Source organism: Apaloderma vittatum, unplaced genomic scaffold, assembly GCF_000703405.1.
Source record: "Apaloderma vittatum isolate BGI_N311 unplaced genomic scaffold, ASM70340v1 scaffold19391, whole genome shotgun sequence".
NCBI lineage: Eukaryota > Metazoa > Chordata > Aves > Trogoniformes > Trogonidae > Apaloderma > Apaloderma vittatum.
Genome location: NW_009701005.1, coordinates 1 through 25,683, shown reverse-complemented (window position 1 = coordinate 25,683; position 25,683 = coordinate 1). Strand labels below are relative to the sequence as shown.

At 36.4% G+C, this 25,683-nt stretch overlaps 1 protein-coding gene across 1 annotated transcript in view; it reads left to right on the top strand.

The window, feature by feature from the left end:
- Nucleotides 1-21,893, top strand: part of LOC104281114 (lipopolysaccharide-responsive and beige-like anchor protein) — a 50,350-nt gene extending 28,457 nt beyond the window's left edge. Inside the window, exons 7-11 of the mRNA XM_009878991.1 lie at nucleotides 4,379-4,381; nucleotides 10,983-11,084; nucleotides 12,281-12,495; nucleotides 19,022-19,173; nucleotides 21,463-21,893. Coding sequence (XP_009877293.1) covers nucleotides 4,379-4,381; nucleotides 10,983-11,084; nucleotides 12,281-12,495; nucleotides 19,022-19,173; nucleotides 21,463-21,553 — 563 coding nt within the window. The 3' untranslated portion in view covers nucleotides 21,554-21,893. The remainder of the gene's footprint in view (nucleotides 1-4,378; nucleotides 4,382-10,982; nucleotides 11,085-12,280; nucleotides 12,496-19,021; nucleotides 19,174-21,462) is intronic.
- The last annotated feature ends 3,790 nt before the right edge of the window (nucleotides 21,894-25,683 follow it).

The window sequence follows — 25,683 nt, the reverse complement described above, 5'->3', positions numbered from 1 at the left end:
ATGCCCATCAATACATTTACCATTTTGACAATGAAAATCTTTCTGAATATAGCTTTCCAACTGGCTTTTCATCTGATATATAAGAGCATCTTCTAAGCTTGTGCTTCACTATTTTCCCTAAGAAACTGCTTATGTAAAACAGCGCCAGAGTCCTTACTAAAGTTAAAATATATGATGTGTCCCTGTACACAAGTCCTGTTACTCTGCTATTGCAAGAAAAAAATCGCTTTGACATGATTTGTTCATAACAAATCCAAATCAGCTGTTGCTGTTCTCCTTGTTTTCATCTAGAAAATTGTGTTTGTGTGTAAATATAGATGTTCTGCCAGTACTTTTTCTGTGCTGGGATTAAGCAGACTACTCTCTTAATTTCTCAATTTTCCTGCTTCTTAAATAACGCAAGAATTTTTTTTAGTCTTGCAGAACCTCACTGAATATCCATAAAACGACAGTTGAAACTCCAGGATTATGTGGTTTCATTAAATGTGTGACACCATCTATTGGTATTGCTTGCTCTTCATAACAGTTTTTTTAAAAATTTAACACATTTTTGTGTTTATATAAAGAATATCATTCGTGATGTCATTGTTGCATCTCATCTATGCTTCGCTATCCTGGTTTTCTCCCTGCTTGCTCATATCTTGTCTCTTACACTAGATCAGAGAAATCTCACTTATTTTGATCTCTCCGTCTGACTTTTCTGTGTTTACAGTCACTGGAGAACGTTCACTTGTGCCAGCTGATATCTTCTTGTCCGTCTTACCCTTCTGTTGCACTGGAGAGGTTTTCAGTAGTAACATCAGTACTTTTTCCTTTGTTTTTCTGTAGGCAACTTCCCGTGAGATCATACAGAACAATGTTCGGTATCTATTAAAACCTGTCTTCCCCAAATACTTAAAAAATTATCTTATTATCTTTGTTCTTTCCCTTATAAAGCATATTAACACTCATATATCTTCACCACTTCCATTTAAGTTGCTTTCACCCCCATACTTTTGATCTGTTTTGCTATATTGGTTATAATCATGTCTAGAAGGTCATCTCTAGCTGTTGCTTATGTATTAAAAATTGTCACCAAATTGCTTGCTACACACATACTTGTTGTATTCCTCTCCCAAACGTCTTTGTAGTTGGAATATCCCATTTTCACTGATCTTCCTTATTAATGATCCCTCAGAGGCCAATCAGATTAGTGAATGTCAATCTGTGTCTTCAAAGTTTTTGCTATTTCCCTGTAATTATTTTGTGTGGATATAGCTTCTTGGAGGGGAGGTTTGCAGCAGTGAATTTGTCATAATATTTTTTACGTTCATAAAATGATTTGTGCTTATAAAATGGTAGGCATTTCCATAGGCAAGGGGAAGATAAAGCACTTTTCTGCTGTTCTTGCACTGTCTTCATAGAATATGAGGATACTATTCTATTGCTTTCAAAATATCTACAGATTTGTCCGTAATTATTTTTTAGTTTTCATATTTTGAAAACCAAAAAGATATCTAACTTAGAAATTTTATTTGCTTAGTGAAATTAAGGCTTAACCGATAAAAGTATTCAGTACTAATGAAATGTAGGGTCTGTGTATAGCTGTATTACTGCTAATAATACTAATGTGATCTCTTCTGAGTTACTGCATTGATCTTCCACACATACATGAATAAAACAAATTATATTACCTCTTTATGTTAGCCTATAAAACTAGAAAATGTTACTCTCTCTGTGTATCACATTTGCGTCATGAGGATTGAGGGGTGCTTTCATTGCATAGTTTTATATTTTATAGAGGGTGCTATTCTTGGGTTTTCTTAAGCATGTTAGAGAAATTACACACTTTTAGTAGTGTAGCGGTGTAGCAAGGCACATATGTGAATATAAGCACGTGATTTTGTTCTTTAAAAAACCGCTTACTGGATTTAGCTGAGATTTAAGGGAGAGGATGCATTTGAACACTTTTACTATTGCTAACATGTAAAATATCTTCCTCAGATACAAATTCTTAAAATACATAATCTTTTCAATTTATAAAACATGAAATCTCCCAAAGGATTCAAAATTCAATCACTAGTTTCCTGTCTTGCCAAAGAACAGTCTAGCTACTATCCACGCTACTTTTAAAAGAAACTGTATTTTGTTGCTTGGGTTTTTTTTGTAGCTACAATTCCTAATAATTTTTTGAATACCTGAAAGATTTTTTTATCAATTAGTTTATTATAAAATTAAAGTTATGATCTTGAGGCTAGAGAAATCACTAGTTTTAATTGTATTAGCAATCATAGCAAAAGATAAACAATCTGTATTTCATTAAGTGTAACACACATTTTTCATTTTGAAAATGTAAACTTTTTCGAAGTGAGTGTTTGATAATGAATTATTTCAGGAGATAATGCGGATGATTTAAAATATGACCCGATGATCATCTATGCATTGGTTGATTAAAGAGGAATGTCATAGGTAATAATTTCTTTGTGCTCAGATGCACTAATCCTGTAAAGCTGAATTCTGTGAAGATTTGCATATGTGCTTGCCTCTGTGAATAGTCACACCGATTTCAAGCAGGTCGTATGTCTGCTGTTAACTTAGCAAAAAATTCTCTTCACCTTCTTCTCCCATCTTTACCGTCATTTTGAGTTAACCTACAACTTGGTTCCCAAGTTTCTGCATGGTCTGCACTTGTATTTTCAGTTTCAAAAGCAAGGATAATAGAGAAGATAAGGTTCCACGTTTCTAAAGAATGTTTATAATGTATCTATTTGGAATTTTAATGATTATTTCCTTTAAAAAAATTTTAAATTTTTGGAAGTAGTTTTCATAACAGGAACACTAGTTGTAAAAATCTTATATGTCAATGTTGCCTTTTGCATTTATTGTGCTAAGCATGTCCATAAATCAGTAGTTATGTTAGTAATGGAAATTCTGCTATTCTTATTGATTTCAGTCAAAATCCACGATAGCTAAAAATTTGCAGAGCCTCCAAATATTAAAATATGTTTGGGATCGCTGCAGCCATTAAGTGAATAGGAGCCATTCTCTGTAGTCAGTCTGCGAAGAAAAGAGAGTTGCACTGTGGTAGTGCAGCACTGAGAGTGTGCTCCTTTCAGTGTTCAGTTAGCACATTTATTTGTTCCCCCTACAAACGTGATATTACCGTGTGAGTCATTCTTCAATAAAAAGCTGGTAAATAATTCAGTATTATTTTAACACTGTTTAGCTGGAGACATAACAAATATTCTTTGTTTCTCAAAAATGGCTGGACAGTAGCACAGTATTGTGTATAAAGCAAGAATCCTGTAGCACCATCTGCTGGCTTTGGGTTGAAAGCTGATCTCGGCACTGCCTAGTAAAATATTTTAAAGAACACACGTTTTCGTATATTAGTTAAAAAAAATATTTCATTTGTAGTATAATGTTTATCTTTTTTAATTAAAATTATAATGAGAAAATACAACGCAAACTTAAGGTTAACATCTGAACTGAAATAGACATGGGTCAGGAGTGTTTTGTTAGGTGTCACTGTAAAAAGAAATGAATGCTTCTTTTATTTTACCAGAGCTTTAGAAAGCACAATATTAAATTCTTCTATTCCTGTTGTAAGACGGATTCAGTAAAATTTAATTCACAGAGAAGACCCACAAGACTCAGAAAAGTATCTGCAATATGTTTAGGAAAGAGTAACAACTACTAAATATTCTTCTACCCAACATTTATTACATTATTTGATGTTAGTCTTAAAAGCCCCATGAAAGCTTAATGGACAGAGGCCCTGATGCTGGAATCGCTCCTATGATTCCCTGTGTCTTCACAGAGCACCAAGGACTGGGATTGTCTGTGTGAATCTAGAACAGAGCCTCAAATTATAGAGCTACGAAAGGTCACTGGCTTTTGAACTGTAACACATCGATACCTCAAAGAGGTTGAGGCCTCATTCTTCCAGGGACTCTATAAATCACATATCAATGATGATTCTAGCCTCCAAGCATTTAAACTGAAAAAAGATGAGGTGTAACAGGTCGATGAATTCTTGTATTTCTGAAAATGCGCAGTGATGCTATGTAAGCAGTATAATTTTGCATTTATGTAATGCCAAGAAAGCTATGTCACAGATAGATGTGAGGACATGGTCTTCATTGAAATGATTCTATGAGTCTATGAAATGAACTCACAGTGGCATGCATTGATGGTTTGCGAAGCATTTAAATAGTGGTCATGATTTGGTACTGATGAACGTGTAAGTCTGTGTGCTGTAAGTATTTGTTCATGGCTAAAAGTATGTCCTGCAATGTTAAGCGCAGCATCTGTATCATCCTTGTTTTCAACTGGCCAAGGGAGATTATGTTTCAGGATTTCTCACTCAGAGTACGTAACTGCACGTGACAACACAGAGCAAGTGTTGAGGCACAATCCAGATGCGAGTGAAGGCAGTAGGCACTTTGAGACTGGAAACAGAGAAAGGGTTTGGATGCTGCGTTTTTGGCAGTATCCCAGCTTCAGGTGTCACTAAAACTATACGCATTAAATTCTCCAGAAGCAGAAGGATATTTAGTGCTTCGTGATGCAAGGCAGACCTTTGAGTTTCAGGAAAAACAATGTTATATTTACAGCTTCTAACTTATAGTTCATGTGGTAAAAGGAATTATATTCACATGGTAAATGAAGACAACCTTAACATGCACCATATGCATAGCGGTGGGATGATGCACTAATACATCACATTTGTTTACCTTGTTTGGCTGCTGGTAAAAATAACCATTCAGTTCAAAGTCTATCCCACGTAAGATAGAACAGAGTATTTTAATATAGTATTTTAATAGCAAAAAAAATAACTTGCTGGATTGAGATGAGTTCTCATTAAGCCTCACGTCTCAGATTATTTTCTACCCAAGGTATGAAATACTACAGAAGTTTGTGCTAGTGATTAGTTTCAGTGTGTTGTAAGATTTCTTTTATCTTACAACAATTCTGCTGTAAGTGCTATTTCTGACCGAACTAATTGCTTGATGAATTTTTTTCTGTTCAGTTTTTTTGTGTTTTTTCTTGATCTCACATAACTATAAAGCACAAGACAGAATTATGAAGAAAGTATATTATTTTATTTAGTGTAAACAAAAGAAAAGCCCTTCATACAGCTGTTTCAGAACATCCTCAAACAAAAATGACAGTGTTGTAAAACTTCAAAGCTGATTTTAAGTAACACTTTATGAAGTTGGGATGGTGCAAATATTAAAATATTAGGGCACACTGACCCTGAATATTCACCTGCAGATACTTTCCAGGGGCTTCAAAAAGGTCTGTCTGGAGTGGGAGGAGGCCTGCTGAATGACTTCCAGGGCCTCCAGCAGATGAAGTAAGGGCAAACTCGTTCCAGAAAGCTTCACGTTGCACGTGGTGTTGGAATTAGAGAGGCTAGGGATTATTGACTTCTTGAAACCTGGATTGTAATATCCAGCTCATGAAGGCCTGTTGAATCTTTTTCTTTTCTGTGCTTATTTGGGAAACATAGTGAACCTGTTCTCTTGACATGATGTGTATGAAAAGTCTCGTATTAGTAGTGAATAAATGGTAGTCACTTGTTGCACCGTGTGGCTGTGGGAAGGAGTACAGTAAGCCTTCCCTGCATTATATTTGCTGAGATGATTTCTCCATGATAAATCTAATATCCTGATTTTTTATTGTTTTTTGCTGAGGAACTGTAACAGCACTCCAGCGTCGTCTTTGTTTTTAGATTTTGCTTTAGCATCGAATGATATCTTGTTCAAAGATGTTGTCCCTTTTTCAGAAAATGTATGATTTAAGTGTTTTTTGTGAAAACAAAGCTCACACCTAGGCATAAGGTTGCACTCTTTGTTGTAAAAAAAGTCCGAGCAGATGGGAAGTAGTTTGAAGGAATTAGAGGAAATGATGATGGAGTGTCATGTGAAGAACCAGACAACGATAAAATTCCTATATAATATGAAAAGATTACATTGTTACATAAAAGTTCATATTTATAAAGAAAAGATTTTTCAAACTGAATTTTTAGGAATGCATCAGTAATATTGTGTGGTATCACTTTAGTAACATCTCACATCCATCAAAGAGCTAGCTTTTCTGTGCCAGTGAAATGTATTTTTAACCAGTTGGCTGTTATTTCAATGCTCACTCTGTGTGATCTGTAAATAATGTTAATATACAGGGTTTATATAATATTTGACAGTTGTCACTTTGTAATTAAACTCCAAAACTTGCTATATAATCAACATAGAAACCTAGCAGCAAATTAGTTTTCTTGATTTACTAACATACTTACTTTATTTACATACTTTACTTACACAAACACATTAGGAAAAACACAAAAACATTAGGAAAAACTTCTTTACTGCGAGGGTGACAGAGCACTGGCACAGGCTGCCCAGGGAGGTTGTGGAGTCTCCTTCTTTGGAGACATTCAAAACCCTCCTGGATGCGTTTCTGTGTGACCTACTGTAGGTGATCCTGCTCTGGCAGGGGGGCTGGACTTAGATGATCTTTTGAGGTTCCTTCCAAGCCCGAACATTCTGTGATTCTGTCTTGCTGCAAGCACTTTTGTCCAAATGTCATATATTCTGTAAGTACATTTGTACTTCTCAAATTGATTTCAAGTATTTTATTGTTTTTCTCGACATCATATAAAGCAGCTTCAAAATTGGGAAATTTGTAAAAATTATTTTTAGAAGACTTTTCTTACATATGTAATTTGTTTTGCTTGGTGTATTCTTCTGAGAAAGTACTTAATCACTTATTTCAGAAGTAGGTGAAGAGGTAGATTAACTGATGCTTCATTTAATTTGGATTTTATATTGGCATAAAATCATATAATTAATTTGTCATTGAAAAGTGCCCTACAGCCTCTGCAATCATAGAATAATAATTTAGAAATGACTGTTTGGCTGTCTGACTTATCATAATTAACTGTCTTCTCAGCATAAAACATAAAAAGCAGCATACTCAAATATTTTATATTTTAATGTGTTGCATAATATTATCTCACATAGAAATCGTAGGAAGAGTATCTTGTATTTCATTGTGAGGTAAGTTTTTCAGCCTATCTCTAATATGATTTCTTTTTAGAGAGATGTTTTTCTTTAAATGCGTTCCTAAGTTTGGCTCAGTTCTTATGGCTCAGTCTTGAAAATACAGAAAACGGACATTTTAGGGATTTACTGATGGATTTTAAATGTCATGATCCTGTTTTGTTTCGTAACATCACTGAAGCTGAAAAAATAGCAGAGGAAGACCCATCAATACAAACCAATTTCTTGTTATTCACTAAGGGCTATCTTCTTCTGGATGTCATTAAAGAAAGTTTTGACTTTGCTATAATCCTGCTGTTCCTTTTTAAATGTAATTTCCAAACGCCTAACCTTTTTTTTTCACTGAAATACAGCCATAAGCTGACATGGTATCATGTGCACTTCTTTCATCTTCTGAAGCTTGAATTTCATGATTTAAAATCTACTTTAGTCACTTAAGGAAGAGTGATATTTTATGCTATTTTCTATGGGAAAACAGCTTTGCAGAAATTATTTATTGGAATGTGGCCGAGTTCATCTGAAATAATTTGAATGGTTACTGCAAAGGTAAAGCATTAGGCCCATTACTGGAAAATAACTTAAATAAATCATTGACAACATTTGTTGCAATGTGAATGTGGCATTAGGAGTCTTACAGCATTCACCCTCAAGTAGCAGTCCAGCAGTGGAATCATGTAAGGATATTACTATACTCTAGGCTGAGAAAAGCACATCTGTAAAACTGTTGTGCCTTGGTTGTTAGTGCTCAGATTTGAACTACCTTTAATTTCATTTGACTTGTTCATCTTCCTTAAGGATCTCCATAAAGATGCACTGAGTGTTCTTTTCAGTCCTTAGGGTTTGCATCAGTGGTCGTAAACCTGCTTAGCGGACAAAGACTCTTTTCCCTTTGAAGTCACTTCCCCAGCTTTTCAAAAGGTCTGCAAGCCGGTTTCCCTAAAACAATTTAGAAAAGTTTGAAGTGGTGCCCCTTAAACCAGCAGCAAAATAAAATTTTCTCTTTGCATTATTGAAAACCATGACAATCTTCTGAAGCAATAACTATTTAAAAGCTTTTAAAAGAAATCTGTTCTGCTCTATGACCAGCTTTTAAGTTGACCCCATTATTTGGAAAATCAGAGGCTTGGAAACCCCTAAATACTCGACATTCTTATCAAAGGAGTCAGCCTGACTTTTCATGGGACTCCTCTTTTACAGTATTTATTCAAATCCTAATTTCTTTAAAGATACTATTCAGATTTCTTCCTTTTTTTTTGCATCAAAGTGTTCCTTTAGAACAAATATAATTTAATAAACAGATGATGTAATTTATGAAACACTGATCCTGCCATCTGTAGATTTGTACTCTATTATGTCTGAAGTCCAAATTCTAAAAGACTGTATTCCTTACATAATTTTACTTTCCTATGGATGGTGATAAATGCATATGCTCAATTTCTTCTCGTTTTAAGAATCTTATTTCCTGTATTTTATGTATATAATTAATGACAGCTTAATGTAGGTGAAACCTACAGTAATGTAGTTGCTGTTAGTAGTAAGTTCACTATAAGGATTTTGTTTATCTGCATCTCATAATAATTCATTCAGACGTTGCTTCTTATAAGTCCTTTTAACTCAAACATCTTACATTCATTACCTCCACTACAATGTTGTACGTTTAAAACTTCTCTGATTTCAAAAGTTTCATTAACATGTGTAGTATATAATTAGATTAATTCCTTGCTGATCTGTGCAAGTATGTGTTAAATGCAGTTTCTGAAAGCAAAAGAAAATAAAGCAATAAAGCCAGAATTCCAGAATTTTGCTACCATATGCAGCTCATTTAAAAGAAGGCTAACAAGACCTTTAAATGCACGATGCTGCCTCATGTTTTTATGGCTTGGGGACAAAGGGGAGAAGGAATTGGATGAACAAAATTAAATGGTAACTGGATAATAAGAATTGTTAGCCTTGCTGTGACGTTTTCCTCTAACACTAAAAAATAAATTTGTGGCTGGTCCACACGGGGTTCGTTTATGAATCTTCCAAGGTGCCTGCCCCATGTCTAGGGGTGGAAAGTTCAATAGGGTGAACTTTATCTAAAAGGTTTGTGAATGCTCATAGGATCAGATACCTGAGGAGTACCTGCGAAGTCATTAAGTCTACCCTTTCCCTTCTGATTTGTTGGGAGTTTTTCCTTGGCTTCGGAGCTGTCTGCGATACTTCCTGGATTTGAGTGTATTTTGCCAAACGTTATACATGGCAAAAGCTTTTAATGATTATTTACTGAGATTAGGAGCAATTCAGCAAGTTGCTCCAAAGCATTTTTAGATTTAAAATGCTGATAACATAAATGCATGGGGGAGTGTGTCCATGTATTTGCATGTATATATTTAGTGTGTATGTATATAACTAAGAAGATTTGTATTGTGGATATGTTATAAATTATAACAGTAATTTCAGAATAAATCAAATTTTGAAAGGTCATAATCCTTGATTTGATACTTTGTCATAGATTATGACCTTTTCTAAAAAGCCATTTAAACGTGGCAGCGGCACGGACACTCTGGGAGGCGTTGCAAATGCTGTGAGTGAAAACGTAAAATATGGAGAGTAAGCTAAACCTTTATTTATGCAAGCCCAGACCTACACTTCTTTTCCACAGAAGTGTGTCACTGTACATGTGCAGGGTCTGGGTAACGACCTGTTTATTGTATTAGCAGAGTATCTAAAAAGACCCGGTACAACAGTACGACACTAGTACTGTTAAAGCTCTACCTGGACAAACAAATGACATTACGCTGGTTTTACCTTTTTAAAAGTTACAACCCCAAATGTAATTTGAGTGATGCTACCTTACTAGCCCTACTATTACTTCATCCTTTGCAAAAGCATCTCATATTTTTGAAGTAAAAAAAATGTTTGATTTTACCACTGCTTCACTGCCTTGTTGGTATCTCACCATCATTTTTTGTGAGGCAAAATTGTTCCCTGTTGCTTAAAAACTCCTCTAATATTTTGTAAAACTACATAACAGTATTACTTAAGATACATTCTTTAGAGTTTAGATGCTTCATAAAATGCTATAAATGAACTAATTTAATAGTAATACAAAAATAACATTGTGATTTCCATGAAATGCTAGGACTCCTAAAGGTCATCAAGCGAGTGACCTGTGAGTGAAGTTGTAAAACTATTTCAAGAGCTTTATAAGTATTTGCTTACCCTTTCTGTGTCATGATGTGGAGAATATACCAGTTGTATAATTTATTTTTCTTTATAGTATCCATATATGTTTGATTACAAGGATAATCTAAATAAAATACAATTTTATTTGTTCTTGTTGCAGGGATATGTCTAATAGTAGCAACGGTAATTAATGTTGGGTTTGGGTGTTTTGGTTTTTCAGACTCCAATTCTTACTGCTTATAGTCAAAGCTCCATGTCTTACAAGGCACTAGACATCAGGCTGAGGTTTCGACACTCGTACTAGGTTAAAATAAAATCAGTCAGCATATGTTTTACTTCATCTTTGGGCGCTGTACATGTCTCCTCTCTACCTGTCATAGTCATGATACTTGTCTTTACTTATGCCTCTTATAGGAAAAGGTATTAATTGCCTTAGATCTCTTCCCCCAACAGCAAAAAAAAAAAGACAAAAGCAAAAAAAAGGGAGACGGAGAGGAAACCACAAATCCATGTGCTCCAACTTCTCTTTCTTTTTTCTACACACTTGACTTTTATATTAATGTGTGTTAGTAAAAGAACTCTTATAGTATGCTCCTGCTCTACTGTATAGATATAAGTACAAAACAACCATATGCAAACGGTACATAGAAGTGATTTGTAAGGAACATGAACTCAGAGAGCAAGGAAACTGAAGATGCTTCGGTGATTGAAAGCCGTGATTTTAGAAATAGATTGTAACCCAGAATTGCCTTTATTGTTTTTTCATTGAAGGTGATTTTGCAACTCCTCGAGCTATTTTGACAGGACATGACTATGAGATCACCTGTGCTACCATTTGTGCTGAACTTGGCCTGGTAATAAGTGGTTCAAAAGGTAAGGTAGCTGTTGTCATTTCTGTCTGTTCATGAAGCTATAATCCTAATGCAAAGAAGGAATGTAGTCTCAGGTGGCAGAATTTATTAACTTTATGGTAGTTTTATTTCTAACCTTGTTTTTAGTTGCTGTGGAATTCAAAACCTCTTTTTAAAAACAGTTCTGAACTGAGGCTTATTCAGACATTCACAAGAAGAGGCAACCACATTATTTTCCTTGTTATAGCCTACTGGTTACTATTTCTCCTTGTTTGTCTATCCAGTGTGTAATTGCATTTACCATACAGTTGGATATTGCTTTTGACTGCCAGGATGGTAAAAAATGTTTGTTATGGATAGCTTCTCAGAAAGAGAAGCAAAATTCAGTTCCAGGAGAAGGAGAACATGCTGTCTTGTTTGTTTGATAAAGGGTCTATGTAAATTACCAGCTAAAATGTATGATAATTCTGTTCAGGCTCTTTGAGCTTAGCTACAAAGCCTATAATATGTCCCATTTGTGTTCTCAAAGACCTGCTTTTGGAAAGCAGAGTATAAAGAATGGTGTTAATTCCATGGATGTTGTTTATAATTTTCTTGTTTTCTTGTCTACAATTATTTTAAACTTGAAAATTCTTAGAATTACAATCTTTCTGCTTTCATGTTTCCAAAGTATGTGTTTTGAGACACTTTTCCAAAGTTGCATATACTCATCTTCTCACCTCTGTGTGTTTCTGTATGTGCACGTGAACACTTGGGACTTTCATGAAAATCAAGTGTTCATCCAGATACATTAAAAAGGAAATATTTAGTGGATCATGTGTGAGTTAAATTTAATATGAGAATATACACTTTCAGAGTACCTATGTATGTAAATTCATTACACTTAGCTCTGTGTGTCTTCATATTTTGAAAGTCGCATTTTAGAATTCAGTACATTTCCTTTTTTGTGCTCTCAGAATTAACTACTACCAATTTTAAAAGAAGATACACAGAGGTGTTCTAAAATACCTTAATACAAAGGTTTTAAAAAAATAAGATATTCATTTTACTCTCCGGCACTCTCTTGCCATCCGCTTAAACAAGGTAGAAATCATTATAGTGTATTATATAGTAATTACCTAAGTAGAAGTAATATATACATGATGTGTTTAATTTATACATGATGTGTTTAAATGAGCATGTAAATCAATAACTAGAGATGTTATTCTGTCTCATTAGAAGGACCGTGTCTCATACATTCTATGAATGGAGATCTACTGAGGACATTAGAAGGTCCTGCAACATTACAAGGTCCTGAAAACTGCCTGAGACCAAAACTTATTCAAGCTTCAAGAGAAGGCCACTGTGTCATATATTATGAAAACGGTCTCTTCTGTGTATTCAGTGTGAATGGGAGACTTCAAGCCACTATGGAAACAGATGACAAGATAAGGGTGAGTGTACATGGACACACGCTAAGAGCTGTCAGCTCCGGGATTGGGAAAAGCTATCAGCATTGCAGTTGTGTAGAGACTCTTTCTGTAGTCAGGCCGTAGATATACGTGGTACTGGACCGTAATAGCAGCATTCTGAAAAAAAAGGTAGTTAAGGGGACCATGTACTCCTGATACTACTTTTTTAAATTTTAAAATAACCCTGTTCATATAATAAAGAATATTCTGTAGCCATTTCCTTGAACTGAAGAATACAAATATTACTACTTGCTGACCAGGAGAAGCCTAGATACTTCTTTACTTTTGAGTCTGAAGGCAGGAGGTCATTGGACATGCTATTTTGGTTGCTGAGTTTCCCTTTTTTGGCCTCTCTGTCCAAATTCCCTCATCTTAGCTTGAGGTAGTATGTGTTTTGCTGACCTTCAGGAAGATAACAGGCGTATGTCTACATTTCAATTCTTCAGCTCTTCGCTGTTTGCTGAGCAGGCAGCTAGATTCCACATCTTTAGCTGCAAGAGATACGGAGCAAGTCCAAAACTATTCAGGAGGCATTTTAAGCTTATGGTTTTATGGAAATTATTTTATAATGCAAAGTACAGGTCCTTTGACAGTTCCTATGAAATACTACCTATGAAGGAGAGCAGAACCTGCCAGCTATACTGCAGTAAAGCAGAAATGTTGAAAGGATTCTTCCCATGGATTAAAAATACCCCCACTTTTTCCTTGAACAAGAAGGAAAGGAAAGGGGAAAAAAAAAGAGCAAACATTACCAAATCTGCTAGAAAGTTACAGAATGCAGGAGAGACGTGAAGCAAGATCACATTGCTGGGTCAGTGTTTAGGCTACATTGATTATCTGAAATTATGGTTTCTATGCCAATAGTCATCACCTGAGACTCACAGAATGGCTGAGGTTGGAAGGGACCTCTGAAGGTCATCTGGTCCAGTCCCCTCTGCTCATGCAGGGCCATCTAGAACCAGTTGCCCAGAGCCATGTCCCAGATGACTTCTGAATATCTCCAAGGATGGAAATTCTTCTGCCTTTCTGGACAACCTTTGCCAGTGCTCAGTCATCCTCACAGTCAACAAGAGTTTCCTGTATAAAGATTATTTAACATCAGCAAGAGGAGACTTCAGTTGTTTTAAGCACATAGCAGTTCTACACCTCCAAGCTGACTTTCATAATCTGGTGGAAGAGCCCAGCAGCTCAGTTGCTGGCATTTCCAACGTTCCCTTGAGTTGAAAACTCTCAAATTTTTTTCCTATATTTGGAGTAGATCTTTCAGGAAGAAACACCTTCGCCCTCATGTTTATAGAATTACTGAAATTCTTTTGGATGCTGAGCAAAATGGTGAGGATTCTTAAATTTGCACCTGTTCATCTCTTGTCTATATTCATATTAATTCTCAAGATGGCAGAATGTGTCAATACATTCGAAAGAATTTTGATCTTTGTTATGCCCGTTTTATAACTTACACAGAACAGTGAATGCTCCATTACCACTGAAGTCTCCCATTTAATTCAGTGTATTCCACTTAAAATCTTCTAAAACTCTGCCATATACTATACTCTGTTAATCCAGCATCCCTGTGTTTTTAAAATGTCAGATACATTGGTGGTGGAATATGCAGAAATAACTCTCTCTTTAGGTCTCTTTTCCATAGCGGGAACGCTGTCTGTGGGGGTGAGAGGGCATTCGATCTCTGGATCCTGTGGCAGTTGCAAGTGCAGATTTGAGGCTGGGGAAATGAAGTAGGAATGGGTATAGTTCTGCCCCGAGCCATTTTTCCAAATTAATGTAGATTCTTGCTTCAATTTCTAATCTTCCTTCAAATCTCTAAAACTGCACCTTTGGCTGCCCTTGTACAAATACTTTTGAGATTTTCAGCCTACCCTTCATCCCAGTTCTCTCCATAAGGCAAGTACATATCACAGTGTTTTCTCTTTTAATAATAATAATGTTGATAATCTGTCATTTTCAGTTGTGATTATGTTGTCAGCCAGGCCAGCAAATCTGTAAAATATCTAGAAATCCCTTGCCAGCTAAAACAATTTCTGTAGTGTTTCAGTCAGTACCCACAGCTTTAGGAATGTTGCTGGAGGCAATGGAAGTTCCGCTCTCTATGGGCCAGAATTACGTACGTACAGGGGGTTTGGGGTTTATTTTGTTTTGTTTTCTTTTCTTTCTCTCCCAGTGGTCCCAGTTGGGCTTTATGCTTAAACAACCTACAGCGTCTTTCCCAGTGCTTCTGCACTATATCATATTAGAAGGCAAGTGCCAACTGCATGATAAAAGTAGGGACGTTTAAAATGAATAGTACCTACCCATGGGCAAACACTTTTCATTGGTTTTTGCTTGATAGAAAAGGGAAAGAAAAAGTCGTTAAGTGTTGAATTTGTGATGCAGAATTCTATTTTCTATTTTCTTATGGTTGTAAGTGTTGAATCGGTAATGTGACATTCTAGTTTCTATTTTTCTATGTCATTACGGACCACTATTTCAGAACGTTATTGAGAAAACTACAAGTTTCCAATAGCAATGTTTGGAACAATATTCTGATTTTCTTTTGAGTGTTCTTGTGCTAGAAAACAGCTAGAAAAATTTCAGACGCTCTGGGGAAATTCAAAGTCTAATCAATGCCTTCCACCTGTTTTTGTTTTAAATACTGTATTGCTCGGTGGAGCTTAGGCGTATCGCAGTACATCTGCCATGTAATGTTTAGATATCTTAATGAATAACTTAACTCTAAATAGTCTGCTTGTTCTGAGAAGTAAAGTTATTTTACCCTAAACAAAGACTGTGTGCTGTTTCACCCAGAGGAACCAATTTATTTTCCTTTCCTGAGTCTGTTTTGAAATGTGGAAGTGCCCACAAGACTCCTGCTGCTATAAGCCAGGGCTGTCACAGTGTCAGCTCTGCCTTTTTACAAAGCACTGCCTTTCAAAAATCTGAGATGGTAAAGGGGATTTGTGCAAAGTTTTGAGATTTTCAAGGGAAATACAAGTCAGAAATGCAACTTTTGGAACATTGCTGGAATTGTGCACTTTGGGGATTATTTGAGAGTCTGAAGCTCATGTTGAGAGAAAGATTAGTTGCAGAGTTGTTTCAGTTTCATACCTAGCAGAATTGTATATAAACTACACTGGGGAAAAACAGAACACTAAAATTGATTCATGTCCTCTTCTATACCATTTGGAGTACTTGGGAGTAAAAGCATCCTTTCGTTCGTTAAATCTTGAAGGACGTGTCATGAAACTGAAATCTTGACAGGGTGACCTTTCTCTTAAATTCATTCTCTCATTGATAAATATATACGATACATGCATAGAGGCAAGTGGCTGAGAAACTTGTTAATAAACAATAAAAACAAATAGATCAGCAACTTGTCTTCATGACAAGCCAGTGTATAGGTATTGCATAGGTATTAGTAAGGGTTCAAAGCTTATACTTGATTTAATCAAAAGATCAGAAAATCCACTGCATTTTGCGGGTTGTGGAAGAGTTAAAGATTAATGGCTTTAATTTGCCTTTTAATATAGCATTTCTCCAGTAAAAGCCTCAAGTATAAAAATCAAGTGAACCATGACCATAAGGTTAATGGATTTTCATCAGCTGAATTTTATAAGTGTAGCAAATAATTATTTGTCACGGTCTTCATTGCAATTTGAAAATACCCTTAGGAGACTACCATTGCTATAAAGAAGAAAACTACCCCATATTGATTTTTTGCTTCTAATGAATAATCTGTCTGATAATTCGGTGTTGCGTGTTAGATCTCGTGATCATCTTCTCAGTGCATGCAAGTTCTAGATAATTTGCATAGCCTTATCTGTTTTCTACCCTTTCTTGCTGAGTTACTATGCTCTTCTTAGAGTGTCTCTAAGTGAATTTTTAAACTCCTTGGACCTGTGCTTTGGGAGGTGCTTAGCATAATTTTGTAGGCAATTTATAGTTGGAATATTTGGGTTTTGGGGGGGAAAAGCTTCAGTTCAGAGTACTCAACTCTAACCCTGATTAGTATTCAGTTCTCCATACTTAAAATAGATGAAAAAACTCTCCACATATTCTGCTTTATTGTGTCTAAATTGACATGTATGTATTACCTTAATTCAAAACACATCTGGATTAGCTTTATCATCTATTTTTTCCAGTGTTTTAATGTTTTGTTTACAATATATGTTTGTATTTCAGTTACATTAGTTTTAAAGTTATTGCGTGAAATAAAATTTTAGCAATATGATTCATTCTGACTCCTTGGGAGTTCCTGCAGTAAACACTCAAAATTTATAATATAATATAGAAATTCTATCTTAATGTAGATGTTGCACATCATAATTCTTAAAGGATATATTTGGCATCATAGTAATAGAGTACAGCAATACAAAAAATACACATGTGTAATATGTCTGATTTCAATTATTTCTGTTCATGAAGCAGTATCTTATGTACACTGTATATTTTGTTTTCTAGGCTTGTCAGCAGTTGGTATAAACACTTTAATGTTGCACGAATGTAACATTTTCTGTTTTAGTTTCTCTCATTTTTGTGGTGCATGCACTATAAATTCTGTATATTAAAAAAACCCACTTCATTTTCCTGAGGAATTTAAATTCACAGTGTAAGTTTTGCTTATTGAAAAACTGTAGAAGCAGAGATTGCAAGTGCCAGAATGCTTGCAGAATTGGGCAGAGTGATACATTTGCAAGATACTGTCTTCAGTTCTTTCTACTGTTTCTTAAATTTAAATCCTTGAGCTGAAATTCTGCTTCTAGAGTATCGTCTTGAGGCAATTTCCTTACCTTTCAGTGGCTATGTTTTAGTTAAACAAAAGAACTAGCAAAGTTTTTTTCAGTCTTCTGTGCTCAAATGAAGAGGATGGTAGGCTGCTGCTGTGCTGGGTATTGAGTAAAAATAAAAGTAAAGAGCAGAGAAGAGAAGAGAAAAAACAGAAGTCAGGCTGGGGAGCAAAATTCAGAAAGAGAAGTGAGAAGAGGCATATGAAAAGAGGAGAACAGAGCAAAAGGTTTGGGCTTACAGGAATTACTAATCATGGTCCAAAATGTGGGTTGGAAAGATGTGTAAGATCTTAATATTGCTGTGAGAAAAGTCAGTAATGAAGTCTTCCAGGGGTTGGTGTTGAGAACTAGTTTTATTCAGTGTTTTCTGAGGTGAGGAATGCTACAGGCTGATGAAGACAATGGATGAAATGGGTGCAGAACTGTTACTCCAGAAACCCAACAGTGTGAGACCTATGGGGAACTCATTGAAACTAGTAGGATCACTTCAAAACAGATACAACTATTTTGCACTGTAATGAGCTTCTGCCAGTTTTTTTTTCTTTGGTTTTTTCCCCTGCAGAAGGCATGAGCAAAAACAGATTAAGAAAATTCATGTCCATAAATAAATACTAAAAGAAATGGACAAAGAGAGACTTTCTGGTATTCCTAACCCAGAGCTTGTGAGTGCTGGGGATCACAAGGGGAAGGGAGTGTAGAGTGGTCAACCTCACAGTATCTCCTGCTGCTGCTGTTGGTGATACAGCACTGGGCTAAGTGGTCTGTCTGACCCCATTGGGTATCACTTATTTTTGATTATATTTCAAGTTCAGTTCTCTTAAACCACATTTTCGTTTATTTAAACTGGCAAAATCCCTCTCTAAGAAATATTTCTCATGTTTCTGGTATTCTTAATGTCCGATAGTGTCATCTGGTGTAGTCATCAGGTAACTGGGCAAAGTTGCTGTTCTTCCAGGTGCTCAGTATGTATTGTGGTTTTTCCAGCAGAACACTAGGAATATCAAAATAGCTGGAAGACTCCTATTTTAAGAAGTCTTCACTGTGAAAATCAGTGATATCCTGTCCTTCTCTGTGATTTGGATGCCAAATAAAGATTTCAAATGTAGATTTGCCATCAGTCCCCATGATGCCTGGAAAACCAGGGTACAAGCCACTGAATTTATCATACGCAGTTTCAGGATAGATGGTGGAAGAAACGCAGTCTCTGTTAAGAAGGGTGGATCATTCTCATATTAATCCAGAGCAGGAATCTAAAAAATGCTGGTCTAAATTAATTCTAGTCATTTGTGTAACATTTCAGATCTATCCATCATGCAGCCTTTTGCCAAAGAGGAGGATAGCTTCTGCTAGGCTAGTATTAGAGACCCATGGGGGAATGGCAGGTACTATATTTTAATGCCAGTGCTGCTGGATCTTGTAAATCTAGCTAATTAGAAGAGTAAATTTCTTCAGCTGACCTCATATTAGATCTTTGGAATATGGAATAAATCACAGGTGAAGTAAAACTTAACTAGTGATGTCTAATGTATTAAAGATATTTGTGCATAATAATATTAATTCTTTTGCTGAGTAGAATAAGTTAACAATAATGTTGCTTCCCAAAAGCCTGTATCGATATAAAATCTCCCTAGACATTCAGCTGTCAGTATGAAACGTTCTTCTGAAAGCGAAAAAGGGGAGTAAGAGCAACACGTATTTATCTGACAAATATCCATGTGATTTCCCCTTAGGCAATTCAGCTGAGTCGGGATGGACAGTATCTGCTTACAGGTGGAGACAATGGAGTTGTCATGGTGTGGCAGATGTGGGACCTCAAGCAGCTTTTTGCTTACCCAGGGTGTGATGCTGGAATCCGATCCATGGCCCTGTCATATGACCAAAGGTTAGAGCAAAGTCTGGTCTTTGCAAGAATTTCAAAGGATACTTACAATTAAATTGCATTTTTGTTTTTCTTCTGATTTGCTTTTCTGTGGGTCATAGATCCCGGTGATTATACTGAGAATTTTGTGCTTGCCTAAGTTTCTTTCTAACATGTCATATTTAGGGCAGATAATCTTTCTTAGGATTTCAGCTCCTAGGGGAATGAAGAGAGACTCAGGAAATCTTACTTTGGCAGACTTTCAGAACAGGTTGAGTTATTGGCCTGTACCAATGTACCAGTGCTGGTCACATGGAGGTGGAAGGTTACATGTGTGCTTTTCATGTTTCTTCTTTCACTTACAATACAAATCACATTCCTAATTCCAGACCTTTATGTTAGAAATAGAATGGTTAGAACACTTGCAGAACAAGATTCCCTCCACACATCCCTGTGTTACTAAAGCAAATATTATTTTTTGTTTCTCAGACAGTTATTTTATCCACATAAAGCATGACCCATCTTGAAGATTCCTTCTACTGAAGGCAATCAGTTAATATTTATACTATATTTTTACATTGTGCTTTTCAATGCAGCTGTACTTAGAAGTCCTTCTGTGTTTTTGTCACAGAAGTGTTGTTTGTTTATAAGATGGTAGTTTACCGTTTCATCTGTACACTTTTAACTTGCTGGGTAGAATTCTGTTTGCTTTGGTATATTTGCTTGGTGGAGTTCCGGTGTACTTTTCAAGCAGATTTGACTCTTAAATCCCTTAGGAACATCTACATTGTGCAGTAAAGCGTATTCCTGAGACTCATAACCATCCGCTTACTGAAGTCCATACTCAGTATTTTAAAATTTTTACCTGGACCACGTTTCTAAAACTTACATAAAATGAACATAAAAAATATCCAAGCCACCAAAATCCATGGACTTCAATCCAACGTTCAACTGCTGCTTGTTAAGCATAATTAGAGATTATCGGTTTCTTGAAAGAAACAGTTTTCCATGAAAAATACCCTGCTGTTAAAAATATTTCAAAAGCTGGAGTTATAAAATTTTGCACTTAGAGAATCTTTAAACTGTAATTAATGACATGTCAACATAATCTTCACATGTCAATAAACTGAAATTTAATATGGACATCTTTAAATTTATCCACTTATGGTTTGAAGACACAGAAACTCAGAAGAGACTTCCTCAGAGTATTTTACTGAGTAATTACTCAGTAATTACATTTAATTACTCAGAATAATGTTTTTGGTATGCATTAACTTAAGTGTTCAAATGACCGTGTATAAAAAGATATTTTAATCTAATACGAAACCAATCCAAATGGTGCTCTTGAAGCTACGTAATGATTCTATCAAACTGCAGTGTTTTGATGATCTTATATTTAGTCTTTGTTTTGAAGAAAAATAACAGCTTTTTTTTACTGTTTTTTTTTTTAATTCTGAGGTTGTTTCCTAAAATGCCAAAATTTTACATGTCCTCATATTTTTGATTTTCATAAAACTTTAATATGAGACAGTAGAAAAGACGATATAGGAACTCCTGTAATCGTGTGCTGTGTCAGGGTCATGTCTTTTCAAACAGATATAAATGTTCTCTAGGAGAAGACCAAGGGGGAGGAATTTAGAAAGGAAGAGTGCCTCAGTGGCAAAGCACGGCGATTGCTTTCAGGAGCTTCCAAAACAACCAAAGCCTTCACATTGCTCTCAAACCCAAACAACCAGCATTTCCAGCCAAAGTCCTGTGCCTACATCCAACTCCTTGGGGTAGATTGTGTGCCTAAATGGCGAGGGCAAACCTGAAGTCAGCACTTCTCCTAGCCTTCCCTCCTCGCCTTGCTGCTTCACCAGGGCTTTGTCCCACGCTAATTCCTCCCCACAACCAACCAAGCAAGCCAAGAAATAATCCCAAGAAATCTGAGGACAGCAATGCTGGTAAACAATTCTGTCGCTACCAGCGATGCTGGTAAACAATTCTGTCGCCTCACTTTCAGTTGTAGCTTCAGGCTGATCATGCAAGCCACTGTGTGGTGTTTTGTGACCCCTACATCTGGCAGAGGTGGTGCAGATGGCATTTTTATTCAAATCTAGCGTGCTGGAGTCACTGGGAGCCCAAGATGGGAGCCCCTAAACCCCAACTTTTCTGGTACATGAAGCACTTCCACCTCCTCCTGTCTTCAGTGGAAGCTGGTCGTTGCCTCTGGTTCTTGTCCCTATATTGATGTAACTCTTGGTTGCGTTGACTCACGTACTGGAACGCGAGCTGGTTTCACTGATGAATATGGTCTTGTGCTTTCCTTAGGTGTATAATGACTGGCATGGCATCTGGGAGCATAGTGGTTTTCTACAATGATTTCAATCGCTGGCACCACGAGTATCAAACCAGATACTGACCTGCACGGAGACCAAGATTAGCACTGATGTGGGCAGCTGTTGTCAGAAGGAAACTGGACACAGTGCACCTCCCTTTGGTGTCTCGCCACAGCATTGTCCCTTTTAAATAACGATATTCCATCTGAATGTAACTTAAATTTGCTGGAAGAAGCAACCTATTTTTTAAAGTTAATTGCTATTTTTGTAGACCTTGCTTGACTTTTTTTGGGGGAAGGGCAAAGAAGCAGAAAACTGGCTGCTGGGTTCTGTAGTTAAAAATCTATATTTTTAGTCATAATGAGAAGTCTATTTTGATCCCTATATGTAAAAGAAACCTGAAGTAAAGATGGTTAAAACTCACCTTCTAGCTGCGTTATGAAGAAACAGATTTTCCATCTGAAGCTTTATCTATAACCTTGCCGAATATGTGATTTTAATATAATGGAAATGAATTACGATGCTTGGGGAATTTTAATTTGTGCTCTCTGTACCACACGTTGTCTCATAGTTTTCCAAATGATTGTACTACATCAGCACTGAAGTTTCTGGGAATCAACGGTAATATTTAAATTATGGTTAATGTAATTTTAAACTTTGCAAATCTTTTCCATCAATGTTACTATTCAAGCATGTTTCTAGGCCTAGGCAATTAGTTCTTTTTTTTTTAGTTGTATGTTTTGTGCAGTTAAGAGAGAGGAATTGGCAATGGAGTTTGTTTTACATCAAGTGTGAATTCTTCTAATTTCTACCTGGCATCTCCTTCAAAGCACACCAAAATGTGGATTGTTCCTCAAAATCATAAAGGCTGTTTTGAATACTTTAAACTCAAATTAGAAATCCACAGAGGCAGGTATTTTTTAGCAGATGCAAGTACCAAAGCACGCTTCTGTTGGTTGACTGTGAAAGCACTAAAAAGGCAGGTGTTTGCGGGTGCACAGCCTCCTTACAGCAGCAGAAGCACTAGACTTGCAGGCAACTTTTTTTTTTTCCGCAGAACTAGCCCCTGCAATCCCATAGCACATGCCATATTCCTTTTCTGCAACAAAATCTTTTATATCACCAAATCCAGTCAGATCCTGCCCAAACATATTAAATTACCTCTTTCTTTTAGGAAATAAAAAATAATTTATACTAAGGAACAGTAAGTTATTTTGGTGTTGCACAAATTTACTTTTCTACAAGATTGCTGTGCAGAACTCTGTGAAAATATTTGTGAAAAGAACTGTTACTGTTTTGTAAGTCTGTATTGCATAAAAAACTTGTTTGTATGTTGTGATCTATATGAGTTGAAATTTACATTCCATATCTGTATTGATACATACATTTCTCTAGTTGCCTACTAGAGTGGTTCCTGTTTTTTCTAAGCATTTAAGTACTATCTCTTTCAGTAAAGATTTGGAATGAGAAAATTCAGTTTGAGTGAAGAAATTAAATAAAATTACATTTGTAATTGAGAGTTTCAGCGGAGTAGTGAGTTCTTGTGATTCAAAGCATATTCACAACAAGAAACGGATGCTGTGGTTAATGCATTTAAAGTACTCTTGGTGTTTGTGCAATGATGACTTTTTATACTGATGATGGTATCGGTAGAGTTACATTTTCATGTTTTGTGTATCATAAGGATGATCTGATTAAGCAAAGACTGTAGTCACATCTGTGGTAAGTGCCTAGAGTATTGAGCAGTAATATTTGTTATGCAAAACTATTTTTTCACACTTCCTTAAGTTTGACAACATTCGTAGCCTTGGAAGATTCTGAGGGGAGCTTGGTGTGCTCTTTAAGTTCACATTGCACGTGCTGCAGCTATTCTGTGGAAAAGGACCTTTTCACCTTGTGCTCTGTGAGCAAGCCTGTGAAGACACCTCCATTCTGGACTGCTTTGGTGAGTAGAACGTACCCCTCCTAGCCCAGGTAAACACATGTACAGGTAGTTCAGCCTCTGGTGGAACTAGTCCATGACGTGGCAAAAAAGGGTTAAATTTCCAACTATTCAGGTATTTGTTAGTCTAATCAGGGCAGCACCTGTGTCAAATGGATTGCCTGAAACCTGTTTAACCAACAGGTGCAAGGCATTGACCTGCAGCTTGACCTCAGCTAGCTAGTATTTGCAGAATACGCCTGAGAAGAGGGAGCCAAGTCCTCTGTCTCCTCAAAATTCAGAGGGAACGTTTATAAACAGCATTTTTTTCAATGAGACGGTCCGGACTTTCTTCTATTCAGGTAAGTTCAAAGGGACACGTTGTTAGCTGTAGTTTATGGCAGGTGCTTTGGAAAGCAGCATTTGCTGCTGCTGAGAGCAAGGCTGGTCAGTGGCAGTACTGCAAGTTTGGTTTGTGGGGAAATACTTAGTGCAAGTAGCTTGAAATCCCTTCTACTTGGTGAAAAATGCTGATATAAATGCTGTAGGGTCTGGCATGAGGTGATGGTTTATCAGAGGTGGTTTCTCTGAAGGGAGGTCGTGTTGTGGTGTTACAGTAAGCAAGAGTAAATGAATGGGGTAGTGTTTGGAGAATATTTCTTGAGTTCTTGGCTGTGTTGTGCTGTGTGTTATTAAAAAGCCTTTATCCCTGGAAAGTGTGCCTCATGCAAAGTGTAGGTATTTATTACAGTTTCTGGTCCTGATGTACTCCTGGTAGTCCTCCACCTATCTGCAGCACTTTGTTTATGCTAAAGATTCCCACTCTGCTGGTTTAGCACTTAGCATAATAAATGTCTGAAAGAGCTAATCTGATACCAAAGAGTTAGCTGTGGATGTTCTGCCAGTGGATGTGGTTATTTATTAGGAAAGGGAAGACTTGGAGTCATAGAATCACAGAATCATTTAGGTTGGAAAAGACCCTTAAGATCATTGAGACCACCTCTAGAACTAATGCTGCCAAGTTCATCACTAAATCATGTCCCAAACTGCCATGTCTACATGTCTTTTTAAAAGGAGTAGCTCATACAATGCCACTAATGTCTTCATCCCCATGGACCCATTTGTGTGATTTTTGTGTAGCAGTAAATAGTATTTATTAGAGCTGAATTTTTGCAGCTTCCTTAGTATGTTGTAAAATACTACAATAAAAATACTCTAATTAAAAAAAAGTAAAGAAGAAGAAAAAATTAATTATACTTCCTCTAATTCTGCAACTATTTGGGGGTATTTTTTTCTTACGGGGAGATGGGGGAGTGGGAGGGATGAAGCAGTATTTTTGTCCTGGCAAACTTTTATTACAAAGACATTCTACTAGTCTTTTTTAAAAGCTTGTTTATAATACTGTATTTTTGCCCTTTTAGTACAGTTAGAGCTATTTTATAGAGGGTATCTTGAAATCACATTTAAGCTTTAAGAGATGCCTGTTTGCGTAAGGATAGTAGTGAATGTTTAGTGTAAGTATCACAGTTAATAATAATGTTTACTTCATAGAATTTCATGTATATATTTATATACTTTTACCAAAAAAAGCTGAATTATCAGGAATCTAACCTTATAACTGATTAGGCATCTCCGCTCTGTAAATGAAAAATACACCTAAAGTACACTGGTTAGTGGGTCTGAGTATTTTTGTGTCCATGCAACTGATTTTTCTTCGCCTTACAATGGCATCCTTCATTGTGGTTGCTGTTTTTCTTCAGAAATTTGCCACAAAAGGGCTTTGCACTTTTTAAGTGTTCAGTGTCCTTCTGTTTTTTCAGTTTGAAAAAAACTGTAGAACTGTGGGTTCCTTTCTGGAGAGTTGCCACACTATGGTGAATGGAAGAAGATATTTTCCATCTATCCTCATTTTTCAGCGTACCTAGGCGTTGAGACCCTCATCCCATTGTTTGGTTTTTTTTATGGGGGTGTGTTTGCACTTAGATGCTGTGGCAGTGACCTGACACCAATGTCATCTACTCTGCTTAAAACAACCAGGGTTGAGGTGAGAGGCAGGATATTGGGTTCTAAGTAACTCAGTGTTTGAGTGATATTGTAAACAGTCAAAACTGTTCTGAAGTGAAATGTTGTCTGGGAACCTTGTGTGGTCAGTAGCTGCTGTGGGCCAGCACAGGGAACCACGGGAGGGTTTCAGCAGCATTCTTCTCCTAGCAGTCCTTACCAGAGCTGAAGCTTGTGACTTGTGCTGTCAGGAAGGGCATAAGAGTATTCATTTGGCAGCATTCTGCATTG